This window comes from Danio aesculapii, chromosome 9 (genome assembly GCF_903798145.1).
Source record: "Danio aesculapii chromosome 9, fDanAes4.1, whole genome shotgun sequence".
Lineage (NCBI taxonomy): Eukaryota > Metazoa > Chordata > Actinopteri > Cypriniformes > Danionidae > Danio > Danio aesculapii.
Window position 1 is genome coordinate 34,808,728 of NC_079443.1, and position 14,412 is coordinate 34,823,139.

General features: G+C 36.4%; 1 protein-coding gene across 2 annotated transcripts in view; it reads left to right on the forward strand.

Moving 5' to 3' along the window:
• Positions 1-14,412, forward strand: part of kdm6a (lysine (K)-specific demethylase 6A) — a 73,416-nt gene that overhangs the window by 19,498 nt on the left and 39,506 nt on the right. Inside the window, exons 6-7 of one of the 2 annotated variants that reach the window (XM_056465561.1) lie at positions 4,127-4,171; positions 7,326-7,446. In XM_056465561.1, coding sequence (XP_056321536.1) covers positions 4,127-4,171; positions 7,326-7,446 — 166 coding nt within the window. The remainder of the gene's footprint in view (positions 1-4,126; positions 4,172-7,325; positions 7,447-14,412) is intronic. The other variant, XM_056465563.1, reaches the window with a different exon arrangement.

Genomic DNA, 14,412 nt, shown 5'->3' on the forward strand with positions numbered 1-14,412 from the left:
TTGCATAGAAAAAATTTCGGGCGCATATGTGACCAAAATGGTTGCAATTTCGAGCCCTATTTCAGATGGAGCAGCATTTACTACACCGCTCATCATCACTGAATGATTATCTTTAAATTCATTATCTGGTGTTTAGTTGTTCTGCAGTTTATTGCGCAGATTTTCAGTGAACTACGGATGGTGGAGATTTATTACTGTCTACAGAGCTGTCATTTCTGACAATGCACATGGCAGTTGCCGTTTGATTTAAAGGGCACCTATGGTGAAAAATCTACTTTTCAAGCTGTTTGGACAGGCATGTGTGTAGATAGTGTATAGACCGTCATATTGGGGTGATATAAACACACCCAGTCCTTTTTTTTTTTTCAATTTAACAACATAAAAACGGTGGAATAATTGGAGCGGTTTTCAGACCTACCGCAACTTGACGTAGGAGTGCGGTCCCCCCGCCCACCGAATTGATTGACAGCTGTGCGTATTAACATGTCCCGGTAGTCACGTGTATAATCATATCAACAAGACCAGACGTGCGCAAAGCAACCGGGAAAAGGTCTGTTCAGTTTGCTAGGATCATCAATCAACATCAAACGTGATCAAGAGTGAGTTTCACATGTTTAAAATGTTTTAAAACGGTGCACGTGTGTAATGAATTACTGCGATTTGCGTGAACTTTGTAGCGACATTGTGTGTGAGTCATCGATGCAACTGCACAACAAATGCTCATTGGTAAAGTTCTTACTGTAGTATTTCTCACAAACGCTACGTGAGATCTGCTTCCTTCAAGTCTGTCTGTTGTCTGACGCAGCCGAGGGAGGAGATTAAGTCATGCAGAAAGGCACGTAGAAACGGTAGGAGGGGAGGACTAGCCTTAAAGGCGCAGTATGACAAAACAGCCCCCTAGTGCAAAAATGTATAAAATTTAATCTTGTAAAAGGTATAATAAAATCTGATGGGTCTTTTGAGCTGAAACTTTAAAGACACATACTGGAGACGCAAAACACTTATATTAAATCTGAAAAAGGGGTAACCTAGGTGCCCTTTAACGTGCAGCCCTTACTGTATACTTTTTGGGGTTTTAAATTAGTGCTACATCAGTCAATTTTATTTTAAACCGTGGCTTGTGATCAAACCACAAAATGTTTGCAGTTATGCTGTGTATGTAGTCTGCATGCACTTCAAAGTAAATTGGTTCTCCATTCTTCGAATTTCTTTCTTATCCTTTTTTTTTTTTTTTGTTGACAACTACTACAAATACAGGTTTGTGTCTGGGCTTATTTCAGTGGTTTTATAGCATCTTTTAACCGTAAGGTGATATAAGTTTGGTATCTTTGCAGAGTCTGTTTTTGTCTGAGACAACAATTCAGTGAAGATGTTTCTATCATAGCTCTTTGTTGGTTAGATGTTGGTTGTGTTGTTCTGCAAGTACGAAATGCTAGTTAGAAATGTTTGCTACAGCATGAAGACATTTGTTTGCATTCGTGCACACATGGCTGCCATGTTACCAAAACGATTCTTTTATTAAAACTGCGGTTAAGAAGCATTTATTGTAATAAAAATGGTTGTTTCTTGGATAAAGATGTTGTGGATATTTTTAGATCACTTGTTTAACTAGTGGTTTTATGGCCTTCTCTGTCCTTTTTCCTTTTTTTATTGAAAGTTAAAAAGCAGAAAACTCAAGACGAGAGCCAATGGTTTAAAAAAGTGAGGTGAATCGCAGGTGTGTGAATTACTTCTGTAAGCTACAACACTGTTCTAACTCTTTGGTATCCTATTGCAGCTTTTTTTTTATCAATAAATATCACCTTGATGCATTAATGTTTTTTATTCTCTGGTATATTTTGTATAAGCACGTTTGTAGTGTGTTTGTGTGCTTAAATGCAACAAATTAATATAGAAAGAAACTAAACAAAATATGTTGTGTTTGTCCATATTGAACAATATGACAGGTCTAATGTTTGTTGTTTTATTAGAAAGGAAACCTTTCTTATGTTAATTTCACATTATTTATGCATGTTTGTAATAATTTGAAAGATAATAACATGCAATTGTCAAATAGGCTAAATGTAAAATGTGTTTTGAGATGTTTAGTTTGCATATCTTTCCTCCTGCTTTTGTTGGTTTGCTCTGCTTATTATTGGACAGTTTTAAGTTATTGCGGGGAAACCTTTGGCTATAATTAAAAATGAAAGAAAGAAAGAAAAGCAAAAGGTTTTTTTTTTTAAAAGTTACAGCAGAGTTTTATGTTATGCAAGAGCATAAACATTTGATCTTGATGAAACCGGAGTCAAATATTTGACTGATACTGAAGCCCCTTTATATTTACTGTTTTACTTGTAATAAAGTGCTCTGTGTTTAGTGTATTGTGTACAACAGAAGGGATATTATTTAGGTTTCTACAACCCGAGTATCAGAAGTATAGAAATTGTATTATATTTAAGAACAGACTGCACTGATGTCAGATCGGTATCTGTTTTGGCAGATACTTTTTTTTTAATTGTCAGTGCATCCCTTATCATAAATGTAGAAATTAAACAAGACTTTTTTTTTGTTTGTTGGATGAATTGGCAATAAGCTTTGAGACACTGTGTGCACATGAAATGATGGCATACAATGGTAAAAAGCTGACAGTGACTCGCAGATCAGCTCTTGAAATAAAGTAAAAAAAATTTTTTTGTCCTGCAATAATAAAGTGTCAAAGCTGACACAGCATTATAGTATTCTAAGCATTGCCTGTTTTAGTAGTATGGTTGTAGTAAACTAAAATGTGCCATTTACTCACAGACAAAGCAGAACATGCAGATCTCATGTTTTGTTTAATGTGGTATGGCATTTCTAGGCAGTAGTATTTGTGACTTGATTAGTTATATAACACTGCTAAATGTTTTTTCTGCATTGCAAAATAAATATTGCGGATATTATTACTAAGAGAAAATTGCACAGTACAATTTTGCGTATTGATTTTGTTCTTTCCAGTTTTTTGCATCAAAAGTATTTCGAACTTATTAAAAAAAAAAATCTAAGAATTTTGTAACAAAGAAAATTCGGCAGATTTATGCAGAATGATTTCGGGATACAGTAACCGAAATCAGTAACTTTAACTTTTAAGGTTTACGATTCAAATCCAATTAAATCCACTTGTTTGGTAATCAACGAAAGTCTCATTATCTACTAAAAGACAGAAAATATTACTTCACAAACTGTACTGTAAATAAATCATAAACATTTACATATTAGTTATTACTAATTTTAAAAGATAAATTAAATGGCTAAAAAAATCTGCAGTTTTACATGCATGCAGATTCCATGCAGGCCTACATATTAATCATAAGTAGGCCCACACGGAATCTGCGCACGCAGAGTTCCGCAGATTTCCACAGATTTTTAGCACATCATTAATTCTGTTTATTTACTTGAGAAAATGTGTGTAAATCTATATTTATTCAGTTATTAAATTAAGTACAGAAATATTATTGACTAATATGAAAATGTTCATCTCATTTATGTACAATGCAGTTTGTAAAGTAATATTTTCTGTCTTTTAATAGATAAATTATATGAGAGACTTGCTTTGTTTACCAAATAAAGTTAATCTAATTGGATTTGCATTTTAAATATTAAATAATAATTTTTTTATTTCACATATTAAGGTTTTAGTTATGATACTCCCAAAATAATTCCGCTGAAATCTGCAGATTTTTACCAAAATTCTCAGCAGAAATGGCAAAAAACATCCGCAGATTTCATCCGGCCCTAGTTATAAGTCTATTGAGCCATTGAATCATGTTTTGCTTGTATGATTGGGTGCACAAATTTGAACAAGTTGCTGGCTGTAGTTTCCTTAAATAATCAATATTGCTAATAACAATGTGTTCTGAGTTATAGCCAATATTGTGTTTAGCTGGTAAACTTTTACCACTACTGCATAGAGGTCCAGTCTTAAGAGAATATGGGAAAAGCATCACATTCCCTCATTCATGAATCAGTTTTTTTTCTACCCAATAGTGTTTCAATTGTATATTAATGTACGTTGTTTGATATATAGAATATCGGTAATAATTTGGCAAATATATGTACAGATGGTATGTGGTGATATTTACTACCGGAGGTCCCTCTTTCCTTGTCTTAGGGCAGTGCAGCTCACCCCCTCAGATGCCCAATCTGGACAGAGAAGGTAGGCATACCATGTTGGTTTTGTAAGGGTATGCCTCAGACATGCTCTGTAGATCTGTTCAGCTTGCTTAAGCAGCAGGAAAACTGGCTTTTTCTTGACAACATAGGAGTTGATAGAAGGAAAGCATCTCTTTAAGCGGTTGGTGTTGAAATGCTGCAGTTGTAATTTAATTTGGTTTAAAAGCAGAAACGCAGTATAGCTTTAAAGCAGAATTGTCAAGCTTGCATTTTGTTAAAGCTTGTGTGTTTATTCATTTAATGAGATTTAATGATGTGAAACATTGTCAAACGTCTTTTTGATTAGGGACTACTTTGTTAGGTGGAGAAACATGATGGTTATTCTTTACTGATGTAGCTTGTCATGTAAAAATGTCTGTATGGGTAGTTCCTTCAATTTTATTTATATATATATATATGCTGAATATAGCTTTGCACAAGCTAGGTTAAAGTTGATTATCAGTTCTAATGCATGTTATGCTACTTTTTTGTACTTTATAAATTCCTCAATGGAAGTAATAGTGTCTCCTTATGTCCTTTTGTTTTGTTTGTCAAATAATCCTATTGTGCCTAACTTGGATTATTAACTTCGTGCGATGACTCTAGAGCACATGACCCAGACAGTTCTTGCATGCTAGTAAGCGATGAGGTAATCTTTCACTGCCTTCCCTTCCCAAGCAGGAAACTGAGATGACCTGCTTGCAATTTCTCCTTTCTCTTTCTCTCTCATACACACAAGCACACACACTTTAGGACCGATTAATATTCAAAGAATCATAAAATACAGTAGGAATAAGAAATAAAACAACAGTTAATGGCTTAAAACACAACCTGTATTAAAACAGGTTTACAAAGAATAAGAAAGAGACAAAGAGTGCGTTCTGTTGGTCGTAGCACCATGCTCATTCGTTAAAGGCACAGCTAAACAGGTGTGTTTTAAGTCATGATAGAGCAATTACATTAGATTTTTCCTTAATTAAACCAAACATGCCGAGTGTGAGAATCAGATAGGTTTACACTTTTTTTGATAGCTTATTTGTGGTGTTTTGGAATGGAGGCAGCAACTGTATTTCGATTGGTTGGTTGAGGTTTTGTACTGCTAGAACTTTATTGTTTAGGTGTTTTATACATTTAACGTACTTAAATGTAATTATTCACAGCAAAATCATTGTAATGATGGGGTTTTAGAAGTTTACAGTTCAAACGATTCTCTTAAAAATGGTCTGAAACTTTGTCTTTTTATTCTTGTGCCAACCAAAGTATTGTGATAGGATCATTTTCTCTAGCATGAAAAAAGCTTTTGAAACAACAGCCAGAATCAGTTCTGTGTTGATAAACAGTGGGCGCAAAGGGCTCTTTGAGCTAATCAGATTGGCTTGCATTATGATGCCAGTCTTGCTAATTAATCTATTGAAAACATGCTTATTTATTGATCTTTTTGGTTGCCTGTTGTATGATCTCATATCTGTAGAAACCCTTGAGAGTAATGCGTTTCACAGGCAACGATAAAGCTATGTATTCTGTCATGCACAGAGCTCTTAGACACTGCAGCGCTCCGCAGAGAGCAGAAAAAAAGCACTTTGGAGGGGAGAGGAGGGGGGAATGGGGCCGTTGAGTTCAGTGGGCCGTGGCTCAGTAAAAACACCCTCTGTTTGCCTGAGCGGACACCGAATAAGCAAGCAAACCCACTGCTGTGAGCTTACCACGTGTTGCAGTCTCTGTCACAGGCGGATATCATGTGTAATTGTCCACTGCGTGTGTGTGGCACTCTGTGTGTATGTGTGTATATGTATATATTTAGGGCTGCACGATTCCGGCTAAAATGTGAATCACGATTTTTTTTTGCTTTAATATCAAGATCACAATTCTTTAGATGTATAGTAAAGGTCAATATGAGTAGGCTATTATAATTAATTCTCAAACATATAGTCACCTTGGAATTATAAGGTTCTGTCTGCGTTCTGAATGGTTTTGAGATATTGCGCTTCAAAGTTTTTGCAATCCATATAGCAAACAGTATGTGTGCAACGTTTTTTTTTTTTTTTTTAGTCTTAATGTAAACAAGTTGTCATTTAATAAGACTGTCAATAACTAAATTTTGACAATGTCAGCTAGATCCTTATAATTCTAAAGTGACGTATTATTAGCATTATTAGACCATTTGTTTTCACTGGTAAAATCAGACATTTGTCATTAGCCTATTTAATGTTGAATATATTGCAAAAAGAAATTTGATAGAGTAGCTATACTGACACTGTAAAACATTTATTTTCATGCACAACACTGTGTTTGCTATGAAAGAAAAAACATATCAAATGCTTGTCGTAATCATATTGGTAAAATGCGTTCTGATCATTTAAATGATGTGCGGCCAGTTTCATTTTCACTTCCTAGTGCGGCTCATGGCTGCCGTCACTGATAATACACACACACATGCAAATCATTCTTTAAGCGCGTCTCAAACGATCGCTCTGTGCAACAAACTGAACATTATTTACAACTTTATTACTTGTTATTCACAGCATAAGCAGGTTCTGTTCACTAAAGTAGCTGTCATTGGCGTGCTGCGCGCATTCTCAGTAGCTTGTGGTCAGTTCACGTGTGATTTTCCGCGGCCGCAAATATTACATGAAGACAGAAATTACATTTCTGGGTGAAGTAAACCTTATAAATGCAGTATGTGACACTTAACGCCATTTGAAGGTGTTCATGTTCCTGTGAAGACTTGTGCGTCCGCCTTTACTCTTCTCTCCTGATCTTGAAAATATAATTGGCTGAATCGTAGAAAAGCTGAATTAGGATTGTGTGGAGGCTCGAATCGAGATCGTGATCTTTTTTAGATTAATCGTACAGCCCTATATAAATTACTTATTTTAAATTGGAGTTAGCTTCACAGTACAAGTGTTTCGACTAGTATTTCATTTGCCAATTATGCTTCTGCTGTTGCCTTTCTTTCTTTTTTCTTTTTTTTTACCTATTATTTTTTTATTACCTATCTTTGTCCAAGAATGTGCACCATACAGCTCTGCTATTTATTGCTTTGTCCAAAATTGTTTCACAGATAAAAATTAACCACCAGTTAATAATTGTATACATAAAGAGTTTGTGGATGTCCCTTCCTTGATGTTTTTTTTCTTCTTTAATTTTGTATTTTGCAGGGCGATTAAAGCATTTCAGGAGGTGCTTTACATTGACCCATGCTTCTCAAGAGCCAAGGAGATCCATCTGCGACTCGGTCTGATGTTTAAAGTCAACACAGACTACGAGTCAAGCCTCAAGGTATGTCTACTAAAGGCTCCGTTTCATTTTTTTATGTTCATGCATTTAACATAATTTATGCATTCCCTGGGAAATGAACCATGGCACTGCAGTGCTCAGCTGTTTTTATTGCCATTTTAAATAACACTTGTTCAGGGGTCGACAACCCAACCTCTGGCTTTATATATAAATTCTTTAACGTTTCCTTTGCCTCTTCTAGATGTTCCGTTATTGTGTTTTTTTTTTCTTCGCTTTTTCTTCCTTGTGTGGTCCTGGGGCCAAAGTTTTATGTTGAACAAAAATTACAAAGTATTCACACAATTATACACACTAGTGTCAACTAGTGGAGAAGCTAGGCACTTACATCAGCATAAACAACAAATTGTTATTGACTTTAGGGCTGCCACTAATGACAATTTATATTCTGATTAATCTCAATTTATGATAATTTTAATTAAGTCGATAATTATTCTATTTCAACAATTATTAATTTTTATGTTAATGATCAATACTTGCAGTAGAAATTGCGTCCAGCCACCTGTTTTCAGGCATAGCATTAAAAAAAAAAGCACTTCAAGTAAACTTTATTTATGAAATGAGTAAAAGTCAGTAATTAAAGTAAATTTGTAGATTGTAGAATTTGTTGAATGGTTTCATTATAGCCACAGCCATATCACCCTGCAGCCCAAGACCGGTTACTCATTGAAGCTAAGCAGGGCTGAGCCTGGTCAGTATTGAATGGGAGACTACATGGGAAAACTAGGTTGCTGTTGGAAGTGGCGTTAGTAAGGCCAGCAGGGGGAGCTTAACCTGCAGTCTGTGTGAGTCCTAATGCCCCAGTAAAAGTGAAGGGGACACTATATTGTCAGTGGGCGTCGTCATTTGCATGACATGTTAAACTGAGGTACTGTCTCTGTGTGGTCATTAAAAAAAATCCCTTGGCACTTCTCACAAAAGAGTATGGGTGTAACCCCGGTGTCCTTGCCAAATTTCCTTCATCAGCCCTTACCCATCATGGCCTCCCAATCATTCCCATCTATCGAATTGGCTGGATCACTGTCTCTTTACTCCACTTATAGTTGGTGTGTGGTGAGCGCACTGGCGCAGTTGTCCTGTGGCTGCTGTCGCATCATCCAAGTGTATGCTACACACTGGTGGTGGTGTGGAGAGACCCCCCCTCTCATGATTGTGAAGAGCTTTGGGTGTATGGCCATACATGATAAATGTGCTATATAAATACACACATTATGATTCCAGATTATGATCCCAGACATGACCGGGCTTGAATGTCTCCTGCACGCTCGGATGCATTATTAATAATGAAGTAAAAATTGCTAAACTGGTTCAATCAAGTTAAGTTGATAACTTAAGTGTACATAAATTAAGTTGTTAACTTTGGGCAGAAACTGTCTAATATTAATGTTACGCACAGAATCATGCAAACACGCATAATTTACTGCGCTCAAAGGTTGCAATCATGAACACATGATTAGGAATACAAGTCAACCTGCACCATAATCAATAAAACATCATGCAAAAAGCTACAGTTAGGTTGTAATGTCTGCAGAACTGAAAATTGGGGCTTCGTTATGCAGCATGTATTTCACAAATGCACTTGTGCTTGTAATTTGTGTCGAATCGTGTGAATGATGCAAAATGCTTGATGCGTTTACTGCAAATGCGCAGTATTCGGCTCAACTGCATCTTTCAAAATGTTTTACTTGAGCAAAAAATTGGCATGATGGGCAAAAAACATCCTGTGAGTAATTTGGAGTAAGTGATGTGATGTCCATGTTTGCTTCACATATACTGTGAAGTCAACATAAGAAACATTGATTTAAATGACTTTTACATTTTAATCATTTAGCAGATGCTTTTGTCCAAAGCTTTTTATATTCAACTGTTAGATACATGCCAGAAATGCTGTTAACCAAGTCTAACTTGGGTTAAACATGGAGCATTCATTTAACATGTTTGTAAATTTCTGTATCATTGAAAATTGTTTTATAGTTTGTTTGTTTGTTCTAGGTTGATTAGCAGGCTTATAATTAGCTTTCCCAGTCTCTTGGCTCGTGTGCTGGTCAGGGATTACAGTGCTGCAGGGTGTTCTTGGCAGACTTTAACTGTTCTGTAGGTCACAGAGTCACCATTAATTTTTGGCCTTTGTGGCATGGTTTTATTCAGTTTCACAGTCTTAACTGTAAACAGGCCGAGATGGTCTATTTAGTGAGAGACTTTCTAAGAGACTTTCAATATCTGTCTATTTTTGAGACTACAGAGGGAGAGGAAGAGTTTTTTTTGTGTCTGCATGCTCTTCTAATGTGCATGCTGAGTAGCCATCTGGACAATGGCAAGGACACTTCTGTGCAGAGGATTGATTTTTGAGATTATTGATTTGTTCAGTATTTGCTCTATTCATGACCTCTATTGTTTCTTGTTCATGTTTATAAAATTCTTTATAAATGTAAAAACAGTGGTGCCTCAATCACGGGAGTCACTTTCTAAACATAGCCCGCAATAGGTGAAATCCGTGTAGTAGTCTGCTTGACGTCCCACCCCCCCAAAAAAAAAAGAACATTTCAAAATAAAAACATACTTCTCTCCACCAAGTAAGTTGCTAAGATGCAGTAGATTTTTTTATCATCTGAAAATGTGAATGAACTCTCCAAAGTAGGCTGCCGAAGCTTAATGTTACCTCGTTCAATGTTTGTTTGGATGCATGGTTTGCTGTCAGACGGTGTGTGCTGCATTCAAGTGATACTGTAATTCTGACTTAAAGTACTTTGGTGATATAAAAACTCTGCTTTGCAGTAGTGGCATATAGCTTTGGTTTCGACAACTACACTGTTTACTAAAAATGTGGGTTTGCTACTTTATCCATATTATTGTACCATCTGGACCGGTTCATGTGAGAGCTGAGCAGCAGCTGCATTCTTTGGCTCACCCCAAATGTTTTCATTGGTTAAGAAGTGTGATGATTCTTGTGTGAAGCCAATACTAATCAACCACCCAGCCTCTTGTGACCCTAGGCTTCTTGGTATGTTTATTTAAAACCAGTGAATAACAAGAGTTTCAAAATATTAAATAATAAAAAACAGCTTCCTTCGAGCATTAAAATAATTGTTGGCATTAATTAATGCATTAATGTGATAATAACATGTTCATTTGCCCAGCATTAAAGGGTCACGAAACACCAAAACACATTTTTTTACATGTTGACAGTCATATATGTGTCCCACACTGCTAAAAACACTTTTAGGACTTATATTTCACTAGAAGAGAAAATAGGTCGTTTTTGCGTTATTTTTGAGCAAATTCGTTCTTCAAGAAAAATTTGGTTCAAACAGATCAGCGCGCTCTATTGTTGATCAGGTGCGACTTCGTTAATATGCATGATAGCTTCGAGGAAAGTTTTTACCTGTTACAGTGTTCAGATGGCAGAGGAGACGCCGCGTTGTGTTGCTTAAACAAGTGGGAGAACAAGAATTGCTTGGAGATATGGGTCGTCAGTATTTTGTTTATAACTGTGCTGCAACAAAGCTTTTGCTTTCATTTCCCCGATATGAGAGCGCAGCTGGACTCGCTTGTGGATTTCAGTGCACGCGATAGAAAAGAGTTTGTAAGGAACATTTTTTATTTATTTATTTATTTTATTTTTTTCCCGCAATGCAGAGGTTTGTGTTTTTATCCCATTCGCCGTGCAGTATCAAACATTGCATTAAAATTACACTCTTCCAGCAGTTCCTTGCATACAATATCTCGTATGTCACTGGGGGGAATGCATGAAATGTTCCTGAATGAATGTGAAAGTGACAATGCAGTTAAAAGTCAACAAATTAATAATTTGACAAATAATTCGTTTACTGATGTCCATGTAAACACAGTCACGGTCCTTCTTCCCTGTGTCTGTGTGTTGTTTTGCCCCTGTGAAAATCAGCGCATGCCCAAACGAAAACTCCCATATTTATGCAAAACCTTCGCTCTTTCCTTCCCCCGACACTTCCACCTAAACAGAGCTGGACACACCCACTTTCCTCACTTTTTTTCAAACTAGAGGTGTGAAAACACCCTGATAAAACGGGGGTTTCGTGGCCCTTTAATACAAAAATAACCCACAATATGTGCCTTATTGCAGTCAATGCTTTTAAACTAGCTAGATGTTGTTGTTGTAGTTGTTGTTGTTGTTGTTGTGAAGTGTCTGCCTGCAGACAACTACCAATTGTAATTTTATACTCCACAATAAATCCTGCATATCAAATCGAATCTCCCTGTCAGCGTGGGTGAATGCAGTATGTGAATGCAGATCATTAGACTTTCTCAGCCATTCCTTACTCTACAGTAACAGAGTGTTGTGAAGCAGAGCAAGTGAGTGAGTGCTTATAAGTGGCAAAAAATGCACGTGCAGCACGTCCTCCTGCTCTGGGGTAGGGGTGCCAGGATCTGGTGTCCAGCCAACTGAATGCTCACCATCTCCCTGTGTGTCCCACTTACGGGAACAAAGCGGCAGCTCTGAGGGCAGGCAGCACTGATCTCTTTACTCTTCCTGCACTCCAGTGCAGCCCTGCACTCCTGAAGAGAATCCTTTGGTGAGTATCTACCATAGGAGACAATGGGGTGGATCAACTTTGTATCTTCAGTGTTATGCATTGTTATCCTCATTGACTTCGATGAACTGCTATATTTTTACTGTGCTTTTTGCATTTAAGTACGATCACAGTAATGCAGTCAGTGTTTATATTAATGCATAGTATTTTGTGGATATTTTTACTACATTATAGTTGCATGTTTAATATATTTTTAGTTTTTACTTAATTTTTTGCTGAGTTTAGAATTAGTTGCTATGAAGCATTGGTTTTTAGAAAGCTCGCCTGCATTTTGGCTATGAATAATTAAATTTGCCAGAAATAGACACATTTATCAACATAGTATGAATGCTATGTCCAATTTTCTGTATTTGAAAATAGTTTCATATGATGAGTGTTTCAAACCCACCTCCTTTAGTCCTTGTGGCTGTTTGCACTCTAGATAGAGTCTAGATGATTTGGATATTGATTGGAGAAATCTTTCTGCCTGAAAGAAACCTGTCTTTGTTGAAAATGTTGTAATTTTTATTTACTCTGAATAAGTATGAGACTTCATTATATCGAAATATGCTATAGCTGTAGCTACATCCAAGACTCTGCTTACTGTTTTTTCATTACCCATTGTAAACTGTTAACTTCTAATTACTCATGTTGTTTTTAAAGCTTAAGTTATTTTCATTGATCTTCCAAACTGAAATGTGATTTTTAAAAGTTTATTTATTTTAGTGGTGGGCCGTTGCGTGCTGCAATAACGCAAGACTCTTATCGTGTGAAAAAATATCGCCGTTAACCTGTTCTCAAATTTGGGTTGCTAGCTGCGTCTATTCTACGCAAGCTATGATAACTTTCACCTTGATATTTTAGCGCTGATGTTTACCTGACCGGTGAGCCGTCTGACAAAAAAGTGCCCTTCTGGATCAAATCAGCAGGATGCCTGACTTTAACTGCATTTCATTCGTCCCAAGTGACAAACTGGGCTATTAGACACAAATAATAAGCAAGGACTGGTGAGAGTGTTATGGAATTTAATAACGCATGCTAAATGGAAAGAAAAAAAACGTACGTATTTCGCGATGTGTGTGTGTGTGTGTGCGGTCCTTTACTGACAGCTGCCTGTGTGGATCTTGTCGAAAAATATGGCAAAAAGTCCTACATGACGGTAATAGTTTGTCAGTAATGCCACTAATATCTGCATACTCCATGTCTTCCATTTCTGTTTAGTTCAGTTATGACTTTAGTCGCATTAAGGTAATCAAAAATCGCTGTTTACATTGTAGACTCTTAATCAGAGTATTGTTTTAATCATATTAAAATAGTATTAAAGTATTGTTGCCCATGTAAACATACTCAATGCTTGACACACCGTCAGGGCTCTGTGAACCTGGCTTTGAGAAGTAGCATTTTCTGTATGTACATAACTTTACATCAAAAGCAAGTATGAAATCGCTGTTTCGAGCTTATGTAAGACTACAGTTCAAAATGAATGTTTAACTGAATAAACTGTTAGTAAACACAAGTACATCTTATTGAAAATAATTTATTTTCATCACCAATTATCAAAGTAGAACAGTTTCTCAAGCAGTTTGTGATGCATTTTGGAGATCAGCTCCTGGTCTAATGTGCCACCTGGCTTGAGAAACCCGTTTTCAAAGACTTATTATTTGGGTAACACACACATTCTGAATGCCTATGGCAGAATTCAAATGAGCCATTTTAATCTAGATTAATTTCAAGATTAATCTAGATTTTTTATCTATGCCCACCTAAAGTAATTTTTTTTATAAAATCCTGAAACCAGTTTCTGTCACTCCATATAAAGCCAGTTCCCTTAAAAGATCCTCAAAAAGGGATCCTAAATCTGCCATGTAAATACAAATCCAGCTTATCTAAAGAAAGATGATGGCTTTACATGATGGCAGATTTATGATTTACATGCTGTAGGAAACATGGATGTACAAATGAGTGATTGAGGCATCAGACCAACATGAGGGTGAGTAAATGGAAACAGAATTGACATTTTTGGAGGAACTAATCCTTTTAAGTTTGGGATTAGTATTTTGTCCTCCATTGCAGTTAGAGCTGTGATTGACTGCATTAATATTCTGAAGTGCATGGTGGAGCGGCAAAAGCTCAGATATCTAAATTATCATGTGATATTTAGTTTTGTACTATGGTTATTCAAGCCATTTTAGATGCGTTAATACAAGATGAGGGGTTTCATATCGAGCATGAGACAATTTGAGTGCTTGCCTGTAATGGTGCGTTCACACCAATGTGGATAGCAAAGATGCAAATATACATCCCGCGATGCTATTTGCACAAATGAAGCAACGCAAATTGTGTGTTTACACATTTGATGTGCGAATTGCTTGAGTTAAAAATCTGAACTTTAGCAGATATTTGC